The sequence below is a fragment of the Argopecten irradians genome, chromosome 11 (assembly GCF_041381155.1).
Source record: "Argopecten irradians isolate NY chromosome 11, Ai_NY, whole genome shotgun sequence".
NCBI lineage: Eukaryota > Metazoa > Mollusca > Bivalvia > Pectinida > Pectinidae > Argopecten > Argopecten irradians.
In genome coordinates this window covers 23,802,136-23,829,070 of record NC_091144.1, presented here as the reverse complement: position 1 = coordinate 23,829,070, position 26,935 = coordinate 23,802,136, and the positions used below count along the sequence as shown (strand labels likewise).

Sequence of the window (26,935 nt, the reverse complement as noted above, 5' to 3'; positions counted from 1 at the left end):
AGACGTTCTAGTTGAAATAAGTGGAATTTGATGTGGAATAATGCACAATGAAACATGGTAGATAATCATAGTCCAGGTTAGACCTCATCAAAGCTCTGGGGTAATGTTTAAGACTAGATGTATCAAACAAACACTGATTATTACTTTTACAGTTCATGGCATAAACTTCATCATTAACCCAAAATAAGAAAGAGACGACTGCAATTCGAGTAGATTTAATGAAATACTTATGATTTATAACAAAATATCTGTACTTAACGTTATAAGATGAGCATGTTTGATACGGTTATATAATTCAAATGACAAAATCTGATCGATATATTATTAGGCATGATGAAATGATATAAAGATATGATATTTTCCTATTAGGTTCGGATAGAATCAGTATAATATAGGATACCATTGTTGCGCCTTCTTGTTTTCGTTCATAATATTAGTTCAAGGCGTTTAAATGATGTTCTGTTTAATTTTACATTTACGGATGTAAGTAATAATTAAACAATAAGATGTACAATGTATTCAGCGTTTTATGCATGGCAGTCTTTTGAGTATAAAATTAACAAAAGAATGAATGCCTTATTTCATTAAGGCTTACAAAAATGTACGTAACATGGTCATGATCCGAAATAAAAAATAATAAACGCAATGAAACTTCTCAATACATATTCATGATATATTACTTTTTATTTCATGAACCACGACTGCTAACATAGAGTTATAAAAAATAATACAGATTATGATTTATATTGGCCCAAAATCAGGACTCATAAGAAACCACTCACTCGGCACTTAAAAACATTTATAAGAAATCTAACAGAATTCATGGTTATTTGTACCAAATGATAAGCATTTTCTTAGTGTTAATTGATCGTAAAAATGAGTGTAACCCTTTTTATGTTCCATCTTGGATTTTGTCCTGACGTGAAAATTGCAATTCATATTTTTTTTCAGTTTACTTTGCTGATCTCTGAATTTTATTAATATATTTAGTTCTTTCATTGCCGATAGCTCTTTAAAAAGTGAAACAGCTGTAATATGTAGTTTTATAGTTTGGATCCAATGATAAATTCATATTTAAATACGATTTCCATTTCTGTATACAATAGTATAACATCTGTTGTACCTGCTCAACATACTATTTACTTATATTAGTCAGAATGAATATAATATTATAACCTGTTTAATAAAGTAACGGATATATTTATAATATATCCTCGTGCTAAGTCAATGTAAGCAGATTTATTGACGGGGCACTTGACCGGCCTATTGACTTCATAACTGTTTACATGTTTATTACCGTGACCTTTAGCCAGATAATATCGAACACGTGCTGGGGTTCTACTCTATTACATTGTTTATATTATCGAGATAATTAAATGGGGCTGCTCCCTATAGCTGTACATAAGTAACAAAGCCAGCGCGAGATAACGCGAGCTGTCATTTCAATATCACACGAAATACGACTTAACGCTTAAGGAATTGTGGAGTCATTATTAAAAACTGAAGATAGGGACGTCTGCATGAAATTGATATGTGCTATCGGGACCGTTTAATTTTAATCTATCTAACATATACTTATCGCTACTGTAAGGTTGTCGTTATCACGAATGGAGGCGGAGGTTAGCCAATCAAAGCGCGCGGACGATTAAGACCGTATGAGTGAATTTAGCTTCGGACCAATCACGCGACCGGATCTGGCGGAGGGGGAGGGGCTTCAGTGTTTGGCATTAAAAACTGATTAATCATTGTATAATATGTGATTGATCGTTGCCTCCCGTTCATTCCTACAGCTCCATACAAACTTGTGAAGATACCGGATTGGCAGTGATAAGGGAAACCTACGTTTGTTATTTATATATCATATATATAGTAGCTTAGAAGCTGAGGCTAGTGTAACTCCTTACGTTGAAGGCCAACAGAGGGCTAAAGTGCAAAAATATAGATTTCAAAACGACCCATCGGACAACAACGGCGATATCACGACAAAACTTCGGTCATCTTGATTTTAACGTGCATCTAAAATGTTGTCGACATGGCGAAAGAAAACATTACGTGCCGGGATAATGCATTGATGCTGGACATTAAGATCAATTATAACTCTATCTATAATTGTACTTTATGAGAAAATTCCAGAGAACTGTCAATTAGCCTATTTGAGTTACGAATTGCATATTTTAAAATAAGCAAGAAATTATCAAGAAAGCAATTTCCATTAAGCTTTTAATTCGTTATTTGTTTTCAAGTTCTTTGCAACAGAAATTGACATTCGACTTCCGTACAAATCGTGTGGAGAAAGAAGGAATACAAAGCAAGACAAAGGAAACTTACACCAGTTGACAATATCTTCTTGATTCTGACGGGACAGTGATATGTTGGATTATTGTTCCAGTGACGGGTCCGGGAACTCGGGATACCATCCGAACCCTAGTCCCACAACGATGGCTAATTTACTAAATATGGGCATGGACAACAGTCGGGTGGGACAACCAGCTTTTGTTTTAAGTAGTCCACCGTTAGCAGCTCTACATAACATGACAGAAATGAAGACTCCAGCTTCCTCATCCAGCATGCTAACTCAATCAGGGTACTCTCAGTCCTCCCAGAAACACATGTCGTGGAATGGTACCCCTCATGGTATCTGTGACATCCTCAGTCGGCCCAGTATGGCAGCTCTTGGACTTTCTCGTCTGAATGCAGCAGGGATGTATCTAAATTCACAAGGAAGACTTCCAAAGTTAGCAGAACTACCCGGTCGGCCGCCAATTTACTGGCCCGGTGTTATAAACAGTTCGAACTGGAGACCTTCGGGTGAGTGTTGAATTATATGATTATTTAAGATTAACTTCAAAAATTATCATTTTAAAATCATGTCATTATCTGAATGTTTCAAACCGATTCAATTTAAGTTTTTGCAATGATTTTCTTGCTCTATACGATCATTATACCGAAATTATGTTAATTAATCAATTGATATTTTGTCAAAAATGTTTTATATTTTAAAATATTCCCGATTTAATCCATACTAAATATAATTACAACTGCTTCCACCCATGCCAATATGAAGGAAAAATAAGACATTTTTAGTTGCTATATAAACGGGCATTTTCTAAGTCAATTTCAAAGTCATTCTTTCTTTTTGAGGGGAGGGGGGAGCAGTTATTTGTTTTTCTTAACATTTTTTTTTATTTTCAAACTTCAAACTTTATAACAATCAGCATTTTTGTTGTAAACACTCAGCGAGTATTCTTTGTTTCTATCATAATATATTTTTTATTTAACGTCCAAATTACAGGATATCCATGGTAAAAATCTTACCTATTTTTTCAGTTCACGAGCAATTTAGATTTAAAATCACAGAATTATATACAAAGTTATACTTATATTTTGATCATACAGTAATTGTAATTGGTATGAAAATACGATTACGTCAGAGCAAGTTTTATTATCATTTTTAAACAATTCTTCCAATATCATAAAATGATTTCTATTCTTACAATAATGTTAATTTGCTCTCAATATCAAAATTATTGATAACTTCAGTATGTCATATTTTATAGGTCAGCAAGACAAGTAGAACAAATCCATTGCCTTTTTAGTATTATTATTATAAGAAAAAATGCCAATTTAGGAAATACTTTTAAATGAGCAAAATTGTTAGCCGTTTAGTATGTTATATATCGAAAGTATCTATAGTTGTCCAGTAAGTACTTGTTAAGTGGAAAGTTTACACTATGTATCACATACACTGGGGTAAGGGTACGATTCCTGTCGGCGGGTCCGGTTGTCGGGGTAGCCAGGGGCCAACGTCAGTCGACAGATCTCCCCGGCCCTAACGGTACACAACGTGTAAGTGTCGGGTGATTAGGACCTGTCTTAGACACCAACAATTAAAGACAGTTTCACACAAACACAAGATAAAGTACTCATCCCAGAACAGCCCTAAAGCTCATCTGACATTAGCTACTGTAGTCAGTACCAACACTGTCCTATAGGATAGAATCGTATTACACCGCTTTCTCAAATTCTATTAACTTTAAGTACAAAGAATGCTGTAAAAAATATGAAAAACTTTCGCATAGTGAAGTTACAGAAGTTCTAAGTCTAATGAAGTAATAGGAAGAGAAAAGTCATCTCATCAAAAAGTGAAACAATTCAAGGTTCTGGTTTGATGCTGTATTCCTCACAGCAATTAATTATTGTTTGAATTAAGGTAAAACATAATTATTTAAAATTGTTTCGTTAACGAAATTACACGTTCATAATGTATTACTGATTCTGATTGTTCTACTGGTTAGATGATTTTTCTTAAAACATTTTTTTATGAAATGAACTATTTATTAATAAAAAAAACAGTTTTTAATATGTCTTATAATATTTTTCTCTTTTATCTTATTTAATAAATATTATTACAGTACCTTTTTCCTTAAATGATATCTTTAGATCAATACTTGAATCTTTGAAATGTTTGTTCGTTCAAAAGTTCTATATTTTCATCAAATTATTTGTTTAACATGTACTTAAAACAGAGAAAGAGGACGTAACCTTTAGTTTTAAAACACTAACTAATGTTTAATACAACAAACTTAACTTGCCATGAAGCAACCTAAGATGCCTTAATGCTTGAACCATATGTCACAAAGAATGTGCCTTTCTACTGCTAAATAAATACGATATTGTGTAACTTACAAAGTCCGTCTTATCTTAACATACACACACTTTGTAAAAATAAAACAGCTTTATTTTGTTATTATTTTAAATGTCTAGAATTTTGTTATTTATTTTTAGTTATTTTTTCTGTAAGAAAATTGGCAAGGATTATGTTGTAACTGTTATTTTTAAATACTTACCGGTAATGTTATACTCAATAATGGTGTTACCGACAAATAACATTCAATAATGGTGTTACCGACAAATAACATTCAAAACATAACTACACGAATAAAGCCTTTAAATATGCGTCTCTTAAGCTTCAAATGTGTATTTTTTCAAGAATGATTGACAAAGTTACATTTCTTCTTATGAAATATTGACTTCAAAAACCTTCATTATTTTTCATTATAACAAAGAAAATGTGGAGAAAACTGTAAAAAATACACTCAATAAAACTAGTTTGGCTCTTCTCTCAGTACAAACTAATAAACGTTTTATCAGAATTGTTAGATTTGGATTTAATACATACAAGAACTTTTTTTCACTTGGAAAATAAATAACACGTTGGTTATCACTTAAAGCTTCTTCTTGTGAAATAACATTTCTCTTAGCAAGAAAATAATCAAGTTTCGCAGTTATTTTAACTTATCTTGGTCGTCCCAGGGAAATAATAAATGAGTGACAGGTTTATAGACCATGTGGTCAATGTCAGTAGCTGAAGATTACGGAGGTGTATTTGTTTTGTACCTGTAATTAATTTCCCACCTGGTAACTACAGGTAAACAGTTACCTGGGAAATTGACACGTGTTTGGTAACTAGTATGATCATAATCGTTACCGAGATAATTAAGTGGAGTAGTAATATACTACAAACGTCAAGGTGATGTGATTATCAGGAAAAGTCCATCCGGGAACCGGAAATAAGATATCTAAAATTAATAAGGAATAACTCCGTGTAATTGATTTATGAATTATGAACTTTATATGTCTAAATTATCCTGGATTTTCAATAAATTGTTTGGGTTCATTTATAGAACAATTATCTTGACATCTCGCATGAAATTAGTTTTGAAATAATGATCTACGTAAAATATTGATTTTTGGATTAGATATTACTTTAATTCTGTAATTGGTTGATGAATTCGATGTGTATGAAGTTTATGTGTGGCTACATTATCCTGGATTTTCAAAAATAAAATTATCATATTAACATAGCAGATAAAATAAATATTGAAATATGACAAATCGACATCTATCTTTTTACACATATCGATTAGATATTGTTTATCAAATTACATCAATCAAAGTATGTTTCAAAAAATCCAATCGTTTTGCTTCCAATGTTCCATATTTTAACACGAGAGAAAATATATGTCTGTTGCATGTTGTTCAGTCATTCTCCTTTCGAAGTAAATTATATTGAAATGAGATCCTCATTTTACAGTAAACAGTAATGTATAAATTGCAGAAATCACTTGAAGGCTCTCATTTTTCTCTCGCCATTTTTTTTCTCTGTGTCGTTTCATCATGATGATCGAGACTGTCGATGATAGCACTGTCAGCCTTGTTTCTCCCCCTAATATGTAAATATGTATTCCTGTCAGTGTTCTGTCTGTGGGCCCGGTCGTCAATCGATGTATTTAATGGTAAATTGTGGTGCTAGGGTATTTATCTTTAATCTTGTATCCGACAACTATCAGCATCCTTCACTCTCAGAACAAATATCTCCCAGACTATACCTTATATATGGCCTTTTCCAGTCAGCGGCGAAAAGGAGGAGCAGGCTAACAGTTTAACATTGTACCGAAGCCAAATAGATCAAATTAACATCTAGTCCTATCAATTAGCTAATACGCTAATTACGGTAATAACATGATATCTGCATAAAATGATTTTCAACAATACAGGGATTATCTATTTTATTTTAAGAATGACAATGCTGCTATTTCATGTAATAGCGTTGGTCTTCTAAACGATATATGGTATCAATTCGACAATTTTTTTTAACAGTGTTGTTAGTGCTAATAGCGATATGCCAGTGAGATCATTGCTTTCTCAAATGCTACTCATTCTGACTCCCTCCCTTTTCTTTATGTATCCCCATTATAAAGCCTCAATTGTACTTACCCCCTCCACCTATTCCATATTTTCATATTACAACGTTGTTTGTCCTTGCGGGTGGATATTGACTTTGACGTTATGTGTTTGCGTGTGTAACGTCATATATTTTAGAGAAAACGATGTGAGTTTCGCTCACAAAACAATGTCATCTCAACGAATACGCATAGACGGAATTAAACAACTTTCCATTGACCTACTTTTTTAATGATATTTCTTGACTCCATTGTGTCATTATAACGAGTTTCCTTTAATAACCGACCCCTTCTCTAACCCACCACTCCTTTCTATCCATCAAATTACCCAGGTCCTGCGTCAGGGACAGAATAAACTCAGGCTGATAGTAAAATAACTTTTTTCTAATAAAACTAAGTTGAATCATGAAAGTGGTGGTCTTTGATGAACTGCGATGTTGTGAGAACATTCCTGAAAAATTCTTCCTGGTTTTTTTCATTATTACGCATTTTGATGCCATGTTTTTATTATACAGGTCACAGTTCGGTCGTGGTTGACAAGGATGGAAAGAAGAAACACACACGACCCACATTTTCAGGGCAACAAATTTTTGCCCTAGAGAAAACATTCGAACAGACCAAGTACCTAGCAGGGCCCGAACGCGCGCGACTCGCGTACGCCCTCGGGATGTCAGAAAGTCAAGTAAAGGTAGGTCACCTGTGTCTGTCTTTGTGTGTCTGTCTTGTGTCTCTGTTTGTCTCTATGTGTCTTGTTTAGTGTTTCTTTCTCTCTGTTTTACTCTTGGTTTAATGTCTTTAAATGTCATGATGAATCGAAAATGATCAAACTTACATAATATGGCCATATGATTCCTGGTAACTTTATAATGTCATAATGTTATTAGATGCCATTTCGAAATCTGAAATTATAAAACGAATGGGTCTGCTGGAAATATGCATCCTTCATAATAGGTTGGTTAATTATGTCCGAGTTTCTTTTGAAGAACTGACATATTAGAAGGTAATTTGTGTCTTGAGTTATAGGGTAAGCAAAATTGGTACAACAAGCACAATAAGATATGAATTACTTAACAAGATGGATAACACAAATGTGAATCAGTGGTATCCTAGATTCATTGTCTTATAACGTATATCGATTTAGTGTGATATTTATATTTTTCATATATAGTTTATATATCATGATAAGATCAGAGTTAAGGACAATCATAATGCTTTACTTGATAATTTAGAACAATACCACAGGAAATATATGTTAACATTATGAAATAGGTTGTAAAAGACCTTCTGTGAGTAGACACGTGTCAGACAAGGTTGTGATTTGACCTCACCTGAAGCCACTAAACAAATATAAGGGTACGACTGTGGGCAAGTTCCAGATATGACCTTTAACAAATTGTGTATAGTGTTGATAAACTGCATTCACTTAAACACTTTCTCAACACGTAAAAGTCTTAAGCCAATATCTGACGGAGAATTTTCCGGCTTTAGTTGGCCGGTCAACATCTGTTAATATGTCTTCTTCATTCCAATGGTTTTAAGTTAGAGATTTATTTTATTTGTCATTCGAAAAGAATCTTAAATGTCTGTAATTTGTATAAATATTTGTATGTGTACATCTATAAAACATTTCAGTAATGATGTAAATAAATCAAGTGATACTGAAATAAATGGATTTATCTATAAATACTCCATGGGATAATCTATTAAGACATCTGCAATTTTTAAGCTTAAGAATGACAATCATGTGGTCATCACTTACAAACTTAGAAACACTAACCAGTTATAGAAATAAATAAGGTTTAATGACTTATCGCTACACACTATACTTAGTGTTACCCCCTACCTATACTAATGTTAGTACAAAGATAACAAACTTATAAAAGACACACTTGTTGGCTGTTCCTCCTTAAAGCATGTCTGTTTGATTAGACGGATCTATCACGATTAACGTCCTTACGCCAGCTCGCGGGGGTCCTAACTTGTGTTTGATATAGCACGCGCGTAGACCTGTTCTCCTTGGCAGGTGCCCTGTGTGCCACCTTCAATCGGCGGCCCCAGCTGGTAGGACCAAGGGAACAAGGTCCCACCTACAAACTTTGGACCACATGTATCAGTAGTCCAGCCTTTGTGGTAATTAGTTGACTAATTCTTACGTCACTGTGTTTTAATTGTAATTAATTAGATTCGTGAAAGAGATATAACTTCACTTGGTATATTGTTTAGTTCTTTGCAATTCTAAAGCAAATTACAATTGTGGAAATCGGATATGTAACAGTAAACATGTTTTATTTAGTCTATATTGAACGGTTTTAAGAAGCTTATTTTTTTTAATTAATTAGAGAAAGATATCATGTTCTTTTCGCAGTAAATATTCTTCCATTTCTTATTTTAATTGACTGATTGCAGCTCATTATTAGATTTGATGAAAGAATATAAGTATTTTTGAAAAGAACAGACAATTTGTTTGTTTACTGTATTGTCTGGGTTGGTTTCTCAGGTTTTTGAAACATCATGATGTAAACCTATAAAATCTATAGTCGTTTAGCCCAGACGCGTAGAATTACCATTAGCTGGCCTCAGTGTCTACAGGGTAATAAACCCCTGTATTGTGTCCTAATTAATTAAAAATCCTCTGCTCTACATGGAAGAGGAGGGACCCTGAATTCTCTTGTTACAAACCCTCCTTATCAATTGTCTCGCGGCCGTCAGAACGTGCGTCGCTCGCGCGTCTAATTATGATTAATGTGTTAGCACGTCTTACGGCCTAGTAGCGGATTAACTTCCTGTTCCGGCGGGAAACAGGTAATAGTCTGACATCACTTGTAATGGCGGAGGGTTTTAGGGATTCTGAGAAAATCTTCTTTCCTGATTCTGATACAGATGTTTATAGCATCAATGTGTCAGTAAATGCCAGCCCTCTTGTCCTATACTGACTCTTACTGTCAGTTCGACACCAATTGTTGGATTGAGTTCGATAGACATTGGTTTTGTCGACGTATTGATTGTGCATTGAGTACAACTGAGTGTTTTTATATATAAACGAAAACATGGAATAAAAATACATTACGTTTATACAAACCAATTATCATAGTAAACACTGATTAAAAAAACTAACAAAAAAGTCAACAAACTCGAATGATTATGACATTGGGAATACTAACTTTAGAATTTGTTTCAAGCTGCTTTCTAAATTAGAAAATTGCTGATCACGTAATTTTTCATGTATGAAAAAATGACTTTCAGTCGTGGTTTCTTCGAATTTATTTCAAAATGGCGGGATATTTTAGTTGTAAAATTGCAATAAAAAGTCGAGGTATGAAATACAAATACTCTTTCATAAGTGGATATGAAGAATAGTGATATTCTACCCTCGGGATCACAAAATGTTGCAAAACCCTCGGCAAGCCTCGGGTTTTACTACATTTTGTGACCCTCGGGTAGAATATCCATATCCTTCATATCAACATATGAAAGAGTCTTATATTCTAAAATACAACTAAGATAGGACTCAAAGAATTATATTATAGACAAAGAAAACATATGTTTGTGATAACGAGACAAATGAATCAACAGAAATAAAATATGAAATTAACATATTGGACAAAAAAATGAAGATACGATATCGAAAACTAAAATGTGGGACACAGAACAATAACGCAAAGGAAGCGTGTATGTAAGGGACAAATTTTACAAAGGCGTAGAACTAATGATACAATGGAATAGCAGAGGGTAAACGGGACGAAAACACACACACAAATGTCGAGAAATTTAAACGAATGAAATAATAGTACAGGAAGGATATATCTAAGATCCATTGAAAATACTGTTAAAATCAAGACGTGCGTAAAGGTCAACAAAAAAATAATGAAAACAAAAAACTTACAAATAATAATAATACATGTACATGCATATATATATTTAATACAATACCGTTATAGAGAAAGTCTTATTACTAAACAATGAAGAACATGAGGATATGTTAAAATCATAAAACCTGTTGCCCTCTCTGTATTACCAATATGTTGAAGTATTTAACACGTGCGTTTATAATTAGCACGTGCGTTTCACATCAAACAGAGACAAGGTCCCTTAGCGAATGGTGTTTATATTTCCAAATGATGCTTAATTTCTATATAATGTCTATAATTAGCCAGACATTGCCATCCAGAAGGGCCCTAAGATAACAAGAGGCTGCGCGAGCTCATCTATAACCACACTGTAGCTCTATTAGTATTTATTTAAACAATTTCTGGTTTAGTAAATAAATAAATCCGGCTTTGTGCGTGTCTGGTTTTTATAGTCGCCCCAGCATCAGCGTTTCAGTGAAGCATGTATGTATAAATTCCTTGTATGTCCAATGGCGTTTCTTTGCATGGATGATTTCTTTGGGGATATTCGGCCTCTAATTCATCACTGTCATCTTCTTCGTCGTTACAATAATACATTGGTAGACAAGTCAAACCAAGTTAATGACAGAGACGATGATAATGTTTTAGAAATGTAACAACAAACTCCATTAAATTGCCATTTACTGTGAATAATTTCATGTTTTCCTAATGAGCTTTATTGGGAATTTTATCATCATTCCAAGTTGCGGATATTATAAATCCTATTTTATTTTTTTTCAGATTGAAGTTCATAATTCATTCATTTCTTGTTTAATTAGACTGTAACGCCAGAGTCAAGTAAATACAAGAAAAGAGCGGGATTCTTGAAGTTGGAATATCTAAATTAAAAACCGAAATTATTTAAATGGGAGAAGTAAAATGACATCATCATAAATCTGTATAAAATGGTGCATTTGCATAACGTTTGGAGATTTTAATATATTTTTTTGTTTTTTAAAACTTTATGTTTCACACAACCGTAACCATAAATTAAAATATGTTTGCATAAAATTTTAAATATTTAAATATTGCTTGATTTCTATAACGAGTGAAAATGTACGTTTCATCCCATCTAATAAACACTGACCGAAACATCAAAGTTTATAAAGCCTGTCCATTATTTTTTCATAAACATACTATGAAAATATTGTTCTGTGTAACAAAAAATGCCACTTTTGATGTTTAAGATAAATCGAGTGTCCGGTGATCATAGATCTCTGGTGATTTATGAAATTCCATCAGACTGAATGGACAGGAAATGATTCGATGTAGTAAGAAGTTAGAAGTATTTTACGCTGTGTTGATGGATGTTTGTGTTTGTCCAGCTTAGTCCCCACTTGTGGCCGGAATCCCTTTCGGTGTATTACGTGGAATGTCCACTATAAGGTCAGTATTGGCCGAAATCCCTTTAATCTCTGTTACATGGTCAGTGCTGGATATGGTCACCGTTTGTAGTGGAAACTTCCCATTCATACAAATCCTTGTGATCTGGAACATGAATGAAATACCCATATGGAAACAAAATTTCCCCGACAATACCGGTCATTTCCTAACATCTGACCGTTGTCCACTTGACGATTATCAGCGCAGTGTTGGTGTAAGTCCGTGATTACGAGAGCGAGGTCGGCTCCCTTTGAAGCCCTGCCCCACCCCTAAGTCCGGTATGGTCATATCGGTAACACCTTTGTCCGAATTCTTTAACCTTATCTAGCGTTTCATTGACCAAGACTGGACAAGGCCCATCAATCCCCAATATCCAATTAAATGAAGTAACTCGCTTATGCGTTAACGGACAATCAAAGTGTGTTTTATCTCTGTTTTCATTATCAGTCTAATAATAGTCCACATTTCGGACCTGTCCCTCAGAGTTCTGACCACCGGACCAGACACGATTTCTCCTGTTACTGAACGTCCGAATGATCATCATCTTCAAAGGAAAATGTGTCTCCATAAGGGATTCAACAAAGATTAAAGGATTTCCATACATCGTATATTCATTTTCAATATTCGCTGCATTTGATGTTAGTGTTATTTTTTTTTTAGATTATTTCCAATTTAAAATTATTTTCAATTTAATTTAATTTAATAATACACTGCATTAAAAATTGAATTTGCTAATATCAACAGTCAGATCTTGTCTTTATTTAGTAACTTAAATATTCGATAAGTAGATTTAGAATATCTATTCCATGAGTAATTCTCGGAATATCTATATCGCCTTAATTATCTACATAATGTAAAATATAAGGTGATTTTATCTACGAATATCTATATCGTTTGAATTATCTACATAATGTGAAATATAAGGTGATTTTTACCTACGAATATCTATATTGTTTTAATTATCTACATAATGTAAAATATTAGGTAAGTTTACCTACGAGTATCTTTATCGTTTGAATTATCTACATAATGTAAAATATAAGGTAATTTTTACCTACGAATATCTATAGCTCTTAATGATCTACATAATATAAAATATTAGGTGAGTTTAGCTACGAATATCTATAGCTCTTAATGATCTACATAATGTAAAATATAAGGAGAGTTAACCTTCGAAAATCTTTATTGTCTTGATTAAATATCAAAGAAACACAATTTAAAAAAGCATGACAATTTATTGACTCATGCCCTATTCGGGCCTCGAACTCACGACCTACGGCACCCAATCGCCTAGCCACACTTACATGTACAAACTTGAAAAACTTGAAAAAAAACTATGAATAATTATATCCAGTTTTCGTTAAATCAGTCCATGAACTTTAATACTGCTCAATTTCATGCTCTTCAGTTTCTGCAAACAAAAAATGATCATGCTCGAAAAAATGAAAATGAATAAACCTTGCAAAAGGATTTTCAATAATACCAATAGACAACTCGAAATTTCATTTTTACCAACCTCATTTCATTATTCATTAAATTTATATTTAATTACGAAAAAGTAAAATTTCGAAACAGTTCATAACAATGACTTTTTCTAACCATACTGTCAAAATATATCACATGATAAAATATCTCCACGAATAATTGATTAAAATAATTGTTCATTCGTTTCTATATCAACTATTTATGCATGGAATTATGTTCCAGATTTTTAAAAAGGAAATTATTTAGTTTAAATCAGAATATGACAACTTGGTATGATTTTAGCCAAAGTCATTTACACATACAGTGTATAGGCCCACCTGGTCAATCCAGATATACGATCAGTTTTTATCTACCCGCCGTATAAACCGATCGAAATAAATCATTCCTTTCACGTTGCCATTTTCATAAAGTGATAATAAAATCAAATCTTATAGATATTTTGGAGATTGGTGTTGATCTCCTGATAATGAATCATGTACTTTAATATGCGTTGGTCGTCGGCCTATCTGGGATGTAAATAAGTCTGAAGCTTATTTTAAAGTCGTTCGAGTGATAGACCGTTCCCTATAAATAACATACCCGACCAATAAGGTTTATAATGATCTCTTAGAGATTTCTGTATTCTTGTAATAATGCGTAAATATTGTGATGGAACTCAATCCCAATACCAGTTTAAATTAGATAGTTGAAAAAATGTATTCGAAAATATTGTTTTCTGTTCAAGCCAAATATTTTACTTTTCATTCATATTTGTTCTGATATGAGTACAGGTCAGTTCTATTGAATCAATAATGCTGTATGTATTAGTGTAATTAAATATTTCCAAGCCAACGAATATCTTTACTTTAAAAATGCGGAAGTTTTCTCGAAAAAGTTCGATATGTTGTTTCAGTGCGCAAAATCTTTGATGGGATGAAATGTAACTATATGCCAAATATTTTTTTAGACTATGGCGTTTTCATTTATTCAGTGTCCCTTATTAAATGTAAATAAATTAAAAGTTCATGTACTTAGGAAGATGACACACGAGTATTTCTTTCCCAGTCGTCTTCCTAAACAACACATCTAAACATAAACATTCAAAGTCATCGCTAAATAACAAAGAAAATACTGAGTGCCAGATTCCGGAATTTGGTTTTTAAAACGTTTATAAAACAAAACATAACTTGATTTATGCAAAGGCTTGAAACGAAAACATATTACTACATTTAAAATAATTTATTCAGATTAGAACAGACATCTTCTTTCTGGATATTTGAAAAGACATAGAATCTCCACAGCAGCTGTGGGCAAGCTGTGAGCAACTGTCTCTGAACTATTCTATAATAGCAGCAATGTCTTAGTATGCTAACCACACTTACATAGCATCATTAGACGTATTAGCAAAAATAATTTCTTCATCCAGATCTTTGCATATTTCCGACAAGACAAAATACAAAGCATGACGAATTATTCAGCTTAATTTTATTACATTGTACAAAAGTGTCTTCAAGTTGGGGCTCTTCTTTTATTAAATTGAAATCAACATCACATGTTACTGTTGACGTTGTACAAGTATATAGTTCAAGTTTATTGATTACAGGTCAATCTAGTAATGCCCTTGTAAGTCTAAAATATAGTTGGATATAGCGATAATACATTATAGTGTTTATGAACACTAAAATAAAATCGAGAAGAAGTCATCAGATTTATTCGTCAAAAATATCCAGGAGATAGATAAATACTAAGTTTCCAAACAAAACGGAAAATGAATTTTTATGATTTAATGATAAATTTTCACCCACAGACCTTAGTTTTCGGTTATGACGAATATGCATACCCGACCTACTATACTTTTCAGTCGAAACCATAATAATCTGAGATCGTCTTTAGAGCTGCAATATTGCATCGAGTCTCCGGTCATTGTGAATAAGGTCTCGTAGACATGAAAACTGGACGCCCCACGTAGTTGGTAACCCATTAAAGTACATTTTTGCTTGTCGAACCCGTTTGATTTTTAATCAAATGAATAAAATGCTACCAATTTCCGATGAAAATCCCCTTTATGTAGCTGTATCCCCCTTGATTGTTTATTCATCACCAGACAACATCATAGTTAGGACGTTACGGCGTCAGAGGGTGTTAGTTAAGTCCCCTGGGGTCCCTCACCAGACAATGGGGCTGCCTCTTCACGAGGCCGCTTGTGTTCTTGCCAAGACAATGATATGTGTTCAAGCAGTCTTCTCCCTATTGCCAAAATGAAAACTTTCGACTCCGACATTGCTATTTAAACTGGTTTTCAACTTAATTAAGACATGTTTATTCAAATCAAACTGTTTATAAAATCTGTACAGAATTTAATGTTTTCACACTTAAAGGAGAACAGCCTGGTTTTTATAATGATCCCTCAAAGGAACACTCAACAATACAGTTTAATACTCGTACATAGAACAGATCCTGTGCATTACAAAACATTAATATACTTTCTGTAACATCTGTAAACCCTATTGCTAGCTGTAGCAAACATTTACGCATTTCAGTCCCTCAGGTACAAATTTTATGTGATAGCCGTTTCCGCGGATTTGAATTCATTCGCACATCAGGCTTAGGAACGATTAGATTTTATTCGCTCATCAAAGACCATTTGTAAGGGCTACCCACAGATGGTGTGATTCGGTCACACCTTCCGCCATTCACCGAACACATTGTCGCGCAGTAATAAACCAGCATCTAGTCCCGATTTTTTCCGTATTCTGGGAAATGTGGTCGGTTTCGACTGTTAGCAATCACCTCCATCTCAGACGAAAAAAGACCGCGATTAGGAAGCATAAACGATGCTAAATACTAAGTATTTTATGGATAATTTGTCCCCGCTGTTGGGTACCATTTTGAAATTGGGCGGATGCATTTATACGGCGTGTGAAATTATGCATACATTGGAAAATCGTAACATTTGATATAATTGATATTTTTTAATCCCTTAAAGGTTGCTTCTGATTTTCTTACTGAAGCATGAACACCAATGTAAAGGTGATATGATTTTAAATGGGAGGTATTATACGTGAAGTCGTATCATTAGAGAGAAAATGGAATCAATTAAGTGTTTAAATCGCCATTGCTGTGCAACTTCTGTAGGTACAAAGAGGTTTGCATTGCATCAATTACATGTATATTTTAACTCATTGTTGAACACGTTATAGTAATATACAGTTTTGTATTTATATGCCAACATTTTTGTGTAATGAAGACTTTGATGGTCTATTCAAGATGTCCGACTCTCTTTGAAACTTCGAAAGTATCTAAAATACATACAATGTATATTGCTGTGTGCGTCTATCACAGTTTATATTTGACCATCATTCCATCAAATAAATTCGATACGTTTGACTTTATCTTCTTGCTTTTAGTTGTTTTTTTGTCTAAATAATATATAAACAATTTATGATGAAAACTCTTCCAAGAAAAATAACACACGAAATACAATATAACTTTCTTTTAAACCTGAATGAAAATTTAAATGGTGCTTTTAATTGATCGCTATTTATCATAGGAATACTTGGAACTGCTGCAAAACAAACATATTCATTGCGTTATAGAGTCGGACTGGTACAATGAGAGGGAATGATATGTAAATCTCCATAAGTGGTACTAAGCATGTGTAGCGTTTTCCTTGTCCTGGCGGTCACAAAATCCTATAATGCTTACTCCATCAATGAAGATAAATGTCTCCATCATAAGCTGATGGAGTAGATTTCTTTCAAATCATTAGCTCAATGTCATACTTTGTGTGTTTATGTAGCCCTATAAATTAGCCAGACTTTATCATTATGAATTGCTGGCGTTTTGTGGTGAGCATGACATGCAGTCCTACAAGTTCGGCTTCAAAGAGTCGCGTATTCAAATATATGGTTACATTCATGCACCCCTAGAAACCCCAGCGTTTTTATTCATAAAGTTCAGTTATATATCAAAGCTTCCATGTAATGTTTTGACACGTCGCTTAATTTTCTCTTCATATTCTGGCGTTTTAATATGCTTTTCTATATGCTTTGTGATTTTCAACAACCACCAAGGTTTTAACCGTCATCCATTAATTTGTCTCTCTGAAGAAACTCGGGAAGCATCCCCTAGAAATGTATTTCTCTATACATTTGTACTCTCCAAAAAAATCTTGGTCATTTTTGTCTTTTAATATTTCCTCAGAAAAACATACATCTCCACACGTAAGTTTAACTAGAGCCTTTAATAGATCTGCATTCACCATTTCCTATAAACCCCGTCGTTTTGAGCGGCAGCTTCCTAAGAAACTCTTGTGCTTTGATGAACTTAAGCGGCGCGTTTACCACTTAATAAATGGCCAATGAATCACGACCATTGCAATATTATGACGTAGTAGAAATAAAAGATCTCTAAGATGCTACAATAGACCGTATAAGCCTGATTTGCAGCATTGTACACACGATTTTCAGCCCGAATTTGATCCATCGTTTAGCGGTTCTGTTGGCTCATTTGTCCCCATTGATTGGCACCATGCTACGGACGAACGGCTTGCTGGCGGGATGCTCTTATGCTCCGTCGCAGGCAATGTGTTCTAACCATTTCTTCGTATCAACTCTGTATTTCTATGAGCGTTAATGAAATTTGATACGATTTTTGAATTAATTTCTCTTTTCCTGTTCGTGTTCATTCAATTGATTTTTATTTCCTATATGGCCTAATTAATGCACGCTTAATTAGGTAAACAGTAGAGCTAGTTCTGAAGCTGATGATGAGATGGTTCATTTAGTATGGGTCCGCACGATCTGTGCAGCGTCCATGTTCAGCTAGACCCATCACATAGGCGCCCCTCCACAGTATAACAACTAGTCTCAATTGAACTGGAAACTATAATGACGAAATGACAAACCTTTTCAATATCTTCATTATTTTTTACACCGTAATCCGTAAAGTTTTATTACTTTTACGCATTATACTATTATGATAGGGCTTGAATGAATATTCGTACCCGGCCTAATATACCTTTCGGACGGAACTATTTTCTTTCTAAAAGTTTTTTGAGCTACAAAATTGCAGCTAGCTTGCAAAAGGTTTTAAGTGTGTCTTTCTTTCTTTCTTTTCTTTCTTTCTTTCTTTCTTTCTTTCTTTCTTTCTTTCTTTCTTTCTTTCTTTCTTTAACGTAATAATATTCAGAAAACATCTGATTTAAACATTTCCCCCTATAATGTATTTTTATTATAGAAGAGGACGTTTTAATTCATTTTCTGTTATTTTCGCTTAGTGGAAATTTTTCTGATGTTAATTAATTTTTAAATACGTTTGATATTTTACCCAACCCAGGTAGACTTGTCAGCCATGTTTGAAAGCCCCAGAAAGTTAAAGATGTATAGCTATCCGTGTCTTGTATAGTAAGCATGTTGTGTTTTTAATTTAAGTAGATTTTGTTTTAACCTTTCGAACTTATTACCGGCCGAAAGCTTGCATTTAATGATTTGTTTGCCTATATCACTATACCCCGACATGGAGTTTGACGGCACCGTCATCTAGACGCTTTAGCGGTGTCAGGGTTTTCCAAATGTTTGTGCGTTACGCAGCACCAGTGATACAGACGGTGACTGCTGTACGCTAATATGGCGTTGGATTCTTATCGGCATCTCCTAACGATTCTTTTACAAACACATAAATAAACACATCTCTATAGAATATTTTTTCGTAGTAAATCTATAGTTATACTATATCTATACGTATATAGTAAACACCTGTATTATACAAATAAGGTCCTATCGTGTCGGATATCCGATAAAGCTGGCGACATCCAGTCACAGCGAGATTTGTTGTATCAAAACACTTATAAACTATCCATTCGCTTGAGATTGTAAAATTACTTGCTCATGAATTTAGTTTTCTCACAGTTTTACAACATCCCCGTAACAGCAACAGATCGTAAAAACATTAGTCAGTGAGCTAGGCCGCTCAGTCTGTAGCCTGTCGCCGGAGACAGGGTGGAGAAAATACATCCCATACTCGTGTTTGGGACAACTGGCTCCCTAAACAATATACACACTCTCATTATAGCCCCTCCGTGAACAGACAAACAATGCCAATCTTTTCTCCTTCAAATTGTCCCACTGAACTGTTTTGTGAGTGTTTTTACTTTGCAATTAACTCTAGCAGGCATAAGTTCAGCGGTTGATACCAGTTAGTCTTAGAAACAGGAAGCGGTGATGCATTCTTGAAATTATTTTCGGCCATGATACTGCTAAATCTACATGTATATACTTACCGTGTGCAACCTTGGGCGACATTCCTCGTTTTATAATGAGATATTTGAACATTACATAATGCAGATCTAAAGAGGATGTTTACATGCATGTTGGCGGCAGATGTCGGTCTCTCTAATACCCACATACATATATGTACACCTTAATATCACCGATGCTTTTAGGTACTTACTGGTTTGCTCTACTTTCATATACATTACAGGAAGATTGCAGAGACGAATAGTTTTTATAAAATATTAAATTTGTTTTAAATTATTGCCCCAATTTAGATTCCCAAATGACAACATTTGTAAAAAACAGAAACACAAATAAAAACTCTTATAATTTTCAGAAAGAATACAAAATATTTCATTATAGAAACTTTTAAAAGAAAGTGTTCACAATTAAAAGCAAGGGAGAAAATCAAAGAGAGGTAACCATAGTCAGCAAGGGAGTTAATTTAGGGGAGATAACTACTAAATTATCCTGCCAAACTGTTTAGTGTGTGCTATAATGTGAGAATGTCAACATCCTGCGTGAACATAAAATGGACATTTAATCGTTGTGTTCGTTCGTGACACGGCCTGACTTAAAACCGTCTATTATCTAAACGTTTCCGACTTAGCGTTCATAGCTTTGTCACATTCTAAAAGTCCAATTTAACAGTATCTTAAAATATCCTATTTTTCTTCGATTTCGAATAAAACACATTTAATCTTTCTTTAAATATTTCAGTGACTCTTTTATACGATTATTGTCAATATATCCGTTTGCTAACTCCCATATATACAAACAGACAAAGGAATTTATGTGCTCGCACCTGGGCTCTAACTTAAAATTCAAATTCTATACCTCGTAAAATTTGGATGTCTATTTTTCCAAAGGTCGTTTGCCGACCTCTCCAGTATATTTCATCGCTAATAGAAGCAACTCTTAGGTTTAATGGATAATATCCGTCAATGGGGGACGACCTTTATGGAACAGCGTATGGCCATTTTCGAGAATGGGTACACTGGTGTACCCCGTAACCCATCAGTGGTTGAAGTGTACCCTACATATAAACAAATCGTTATGTTGACTTTATTTTTATATCAAACATTACATCCGGTTAATGTCACATTGGTGAACGAGGTGAAAAGTCATAACCTATTAAGTCTATTGCATTGCTTCTACAACTTTGTCAACTATATCGTGTTCCAATTAACGGTATCTTAAAGCAATAAGAAACTTATTTCGACAATACAGAATTTGCTTTTTGATTTGCCATTTTTCTTTTGTAATAAGTCTTTATGTAATGTGTCTATTATTCTTACTGCAAATATGTTATGTAACACTGTTTTCCTTTTTCAATATATTCTTTTGTGATTGAAAATTTTAAACAATAACAACATTGCTAGAATATATTCCAAAGGATATGAAAGTACACTTTGTATTTTTTCGGTCCATGCTCTTTTGATGACTTGCATCACTATATACTCACATGTGTTATATTGGTAACAAAATTGAATAATACAATTCTAAACACTACATGTTACAATTACAATTCACATTAGTGTTTCTTGTTATCGTTTCACAGTTTATAATGATGTAATTTCTTCAGGGTTTAAAAATGTTTGTTATCATAAAACTATACAAAAAGCCACCAAACAGATGCACAGATTCTTCATGGCCTCCAAAAGTTTGATATAGAAGGTTTTGCATTAGGTTAACTCTCTCAGCAGCAGATAAAATGGCATACATACATTTTGAATGCTATATAAGCTTTCTTGTTCTTTAAGTATTTTTGTTAATTTGCTTGCAGGTGTGGTTTCAGAACAGACGTACAAAATGGCGAAAGAAGCATGCTGCAGAAATGGCTACTGCAAAGAAGAAGCAGGAACAGGCAGAGGAATTGGACGAAAACTCTGAAGATATGGACGATGATGGATCGGATGATGGCAAGATGCAAGACAGACTGGACGATTTTCTGGATCATCAAGGTTTATAGGTTTATAGGTTACCATAGTAACTTTAACCGATGATCTTATATAAGTCATCAATATTGCGAAGTACACATCTTCTTATGACGTAGTGTACGGAGACGCGTCATATTAGTGTGTGTTTAATGACGTAGATACTAACGTCATTAGTTTCATGTACATTGATGACGTAGTTGACTCACGTGCCCGGCACTTAATGTGTCAAAAGAGTGGACCAATTTCCAGGAAGAGATAGCCACCAGATGTTCAGTCCTTAAGTGTGTTATTATAAACTAAATTATATCATTGGAGACTCAAAGTTCACAGAGTGCATTTCACCTACCAGTGCAGTTGATGTCAGGTAGAGCAATTAAGCCTGGCTTTGTGTGAACTGACACAATATTGCACGTTTAAGGCCTTGAGGGCTAAACCGATCTCGGTATTATGGAGTTGAAGATGACATAAGAGGATTCCCGCGCTGCCACATGACGTCACAAATAATGACTACATGTCGTCTGCTTCATACGACGAACACACCGAACATGGTCGTTTATTCCAAACTTGTTTGTATCAAGTCATGATATGCCAAAATGATAATAGATTTTTGTTCTATTTAATGTTGATCATACTGATGCAAATTTGTAAGGGACACTTACGTATACTAGACATTAAACACTTCGTAAACATTTTTATTTTGATCCAGGGAGAAGGACTTTCCTGATATCCATTGCAGACTCGACTAAGGCTTTCTCCCGTAACTCACCAAATATTGACAAAGGAAAGCCTATATTCATTAGGGGGCCATTTATCACGGCACAGTTATCGCCAGCTTATTCTTCGTTTATCGTATTTGACAGTTGCTTCGGAATGTGCAATACCTCTTCCCCGTGCTCGATTTGAACAACGCTCTCCACCTTCGAAATTTAAAATTTATAGTTTCACCACAGCCTTTCGACCTGACGGATGTCTGCACATCTAGGCAGGGGGTGCATTTTATCATAAAAATCATACAAGAGAACGATGACTTTCGGTTTGTTTTAGGTTGAGGGTTTCCCCAGTTAAATGCCAGTCCTGAAGGCGTGTGTGGTATAGACGATATAAGACTTTGTTATCCGCTTTTATATAAGACTTAACATTTGTACCAGTGTGCACTGACAGCTCTACCTGGACGATAGCATTGCTGATGGGGGGTAAATCCAATGAACATGCATTACGTTACGGAGACACCTGTTTTTGCTGCAACCTGACTGGGACATATGAGATAATGCTCTCGGTCACAAATCTAAAATCATTCCATGTCACACAAAAAGTATATTTGGGCTTGACATACAATTACATTGTCAGGATAAATCCCATGATTGATGGTTCGCATGACACTTCTGATATGGCATGCTGCTCACGTGATCTAGCATATCCCGTACTTTCAACAGTACCTTCTGTTGTATGGGTGACGGGTTGATGGTATTTCAAAATTTATATGAAAACAAAAAGAAAAATAGAAAATAAAGAAATTGACCCATCCAAAAATTGAATTTTAAACAATATAAATAAATAAAAAATGGAAGATTTTTTTGTATAATAGAGCGACCACCATGACAAAAGTCTAGCCCTGTTTTGAAATCAGAATTATCTTTCCACAATGACCAAAATTTTGAACTTTCATTAATTAATAACTGATCATTTACACAATGAGGATATTTCTTTATGTACTGTTTTCTTTTCACAGATACACACTATGATTGTCAATAATTATCAGTAACAACAATTAAACATTTTGACAAAGCTATATTGTTAAAAAGCAATGTAATTATGTAGTGCAATATTTGATCACATAATAATGGATAGCTTTTCTAAAGATCGATGATTCTTGACAATTGTCTGCTAATAATTAATATATCTTTACTTTGAATTCTCTTGCATTAATTAAAAGAAGCATAAATATATCAATTTGAAAAATGAAGGTTTTTTTTCTTTTTTATCTTTTCAAAGTCTTCATAAAATGTTCAAAGATTTCTTAAATATCAGTATTTAAGTTATAAAAAATTTCCTAAATATTTTTGAAATGCTATTTTTAATATCGACATTTAGCACCATTCAGTTATATAGCTGATAATTGAGTGCACAGGTGTTAGTGGAGTTAATATTCGGTAACAATAACCTGTCTAATCGGCTAAAGATAAGCAGTCATTTGAAGGATATTGTTTCTTTAAAATCCAGCTGTATTTGTGATTTAATATATAATCAATACGTTGTGTTTATCTAGAGATTTTGGTTCTCCTATCGACACAGCATGCCCTGTCAATAGAGAAAAACGCTGACTAAATGTCTTTTCATTCTCAATAATATGAACTTCATAAACTAATTTTCTTATACGAACGATTGACGGATATCAGTTTGAATGATTTTGTTAGTAAAAAAAAAAATCCTGGACGATTTTCGTTAAAACTTTATTCCAGAATATTTTTCGGAATTTTGATGTTATAAATATTAAAATCAGTATTTTACTTTTTCACGATAATGTTAAAACAAAGGCGATACATGAAAGATGTGTTACCGTACTCTTTAGTTCAGCAATGTATACAAGACAAATACATATCCAAAAACAAAGTTTAATTGTAAGCTTTGTTACCCAATGTAAATAATATTATGAGTGAATATGGACAATAGAAACACTGCCGTTTATTTTGCGTACAACATTGATATTCCTTCGGCCCTCATGATAGCCAGATGCGTGGGCACCGATGATGAGAGCCGATTTGTTGAGACAATTAGGATAGCAATCTCATACATATTTTTGTTTTATTTTTATTGTTCCGACTCTGAGAAAGCTTGTTTCTCTAGGCGACTTATCGCTTAATGATATTGTGAAAATACATCACATGGATTATTCATAAGGATTAAGTTGGATTCTAAACTTTATTCATGCAATATTTAATGTGTCAGACTGGTCTTCTTCTAGATCGTATTATTTTTGTTATTTCTTCGATTCAGATTTTGTTTATCACAAAAAAACAGGTCGCATTTGAAATTTCGATTTTGATAAATGATTACTTAATTATTAATTTCTGGAATTATCATTATCGTAAATGGATTTTGAAATATCTCTTGTTGAATGTCAACCTATTATTTAAATTTTGTAGCGGAAGGAAACTATACATCGATTTATCATTTAAATGTGTAATTACTATGATAATTAGTTTATTTGTTTTAGTATGTATTGAACACGAATTTGTACACGTGCATTACGTGTGTGAATTAGTTTTGTGATACATAACATAATTTTAAAGAATGTGCTGACTTTTGTTCACAAAGATTTAATAAAAAAAAATTAAGAAAATGTGTTTTTTCCTTTTTATTGGTGCAATGCGCATCAGATAACTTTCCTTGATAGAAGAATCGTTATTGAAATATAATAATAACATGTAATAACAGAGATGAGAACTCCCGAATATAGATTTTATAACTATGGAAGTAGAAGTATTTTACAACAGAGAGATAAATTGATATTCAAACAACAATATAGATAGAATTATAGAAAGTGCACTAAAATTTGATGTGAATAATGATTCTTCTATTCATGAATAAATAAAACTCCATTGAATTACTTTGAATGTTTTATTGGAAATTATGACTTTTTTATCAAAGTAAAATTTGGAAATATACATTACTTGATTAGTCGTATTCACAGTGACAATAAATTTGATATTGTAATACGTTATTTTGTATCGAGAATTTTGCTGTTCTTTATATTAAACGTGATAAAATAGGCGAATAATATACACAATGTTAAATGTATTTGACTCAAGTTAATGGGTACATATAATTGTGTTCGTCGTGTAGATATAAAAAAAGAGAAATATACCTTTACTGCAATTTTGTACTGTCAAGTTTAATTAAAATAAAACATTTAATTCATAACAATTACAAAAATAGTCCTGAGAACAACTGGCTAAGTTCCGTTGATAATATTACAATGAAATAAAACGTAACCATTGGTTTTAAAGCAATATCAATTTCTCAATATGATATATAATTCCACCGATAAAGTTCTAATTGTCTATTGACACTTGGCCTGTCGATACAGTAATCATTTTTTATAACCACAATCATATATATAATAATAAAAAAATCGAGAGTGAACCGTTTTATGAATCAAGAGGAGCGTCATTAATTTGAAGTTTACAGAATCATTGGCATACCGAAGGAAATCTACCACAATTGATGCTAAACAGAATTGATTATCAAGTCATTTGTTTGCAAAGACATAACACAAACCTTACCAAAGTATAAGACCATAACAAATTCAGGCGGGAATGATAATTTATTCGTCTTAAACATAGTATATCATAAAATGCGTCTGGTTTTGGAGATTTATTTCCTGTTTATAATAATATTTAAAAAATGGGATTGCATACATATATAAAATTTAATTTAGCGATATTATGTATGTTTGAAAAACTTTGATTTTTATTTTTTATTTTTTGCTTAACAATTTTAGCGCAAATACGATTTATAGATGAAGAGCCTAGCAGTATATCGATAAATACAGTATGGTAGTCATACTGAACAGCAGATTGTAGTCTTTTAAAAACGTTTCCATATGCTTTACGGAGTATAAGAACAAACTGCAAGTGAACTGCACATTTAAACGGATCAACTGATTTTTTAAAATTTATTTTGAGACCGGAAATAATCTTAAAGTTAGCCGAATAATTTCTTTCCAGGCAAGTACTTTTTGATGATTTTATTATCTTATATAGTATTCGGAAAAAACGTTGGATATGCACATTAAGACATTTTCTTCGCTGCTCTGTACTCTCGCTGGTACAGCGCCTGAGTAAGCAGAACGACTAGTAATATTGTATCAGGGACGAAAATATCAATATTGTAAAGGATGTTATAGCTTGTTTCAGCAGTAACAAATGACTTTACAATACTAGGTAAAGATTTGTGTGGCCAGGTATTTAGTCAGTGTCAAGCTTTCCAATACCGTCAATAGACCGGCATTGTGCTGGCCATTTAGTCTCGGACAGATACAAATCCGCATTTTACTAGAGTACGTTCAGTGATAAAGGCATCAGAATTCCGATGAAAGCTCGGATATTTCATTCAGCGTCGCCAAAGATTTCACGTTTAAAGAGCTACGGTTATAAATGAAGGTAAAGCTGGCGCAAAAATAGAGTGCCGCTCCTACTCAAAAGAATTATACGGTATTAAAATCGGCCAATGAAACACGTCTGTAT

At 33.4% G+C, this 26,935-nt stretch overlaps 1 protein-coding gene across 1 annotated transcript; it reads left to right on the top strand.

Annotated features, from left to right (window-relative positions):
• The first annotated feature begins 1,784 nt into the window (after positions 1-1,784).
• On the top strand, positions 1,785-25,218 carry LOC138335058 (homeobox protein Nkx-6.2-like). Its single transcript, XM_069283962.1, has 3 exons — positions 1,785-2,808; positions 7,259-7,431; positions 21,536-25,218. Exons 1-3 carry the CDS (start codon positions 2,370-2,372, stop codon positions 21,719-21,721), a joined length of 798 nt encoding a protein of 265 aa, XP_069140063.1. The 5' UTR covers positions 1,785-2,369; the 3' UTR covers positions 21,722-25,218.
• Positions 25,219-26,935: the final 1,717 nt, after the last annotated feature.

Bases quoted from the DNA above. Each gene is read 5' to 3' on its own strand.
- LOC138335058 (XM_069283962.1), top strand. From the start codon at position 2,370: ATGTTGGATTATTGTTCCAGTGACGGGTCCGGGAACTCGGGATACCAT. The intron at 2,809-7,258 runs GTGAGTGTTGAA...TTTATTATACAG, and splicing joins TTCGAACTGGAGACCTTCGG to GTCACAGTTCGGTCGTGGTT. The intron at 7,432-21,535 runs GTAGGTCACCTG...ATTTGCTTGCAG, and splicing joins TGTCAGAAAGTCAAGTAAAG to GTGTGGTTTCAGAACAGACG.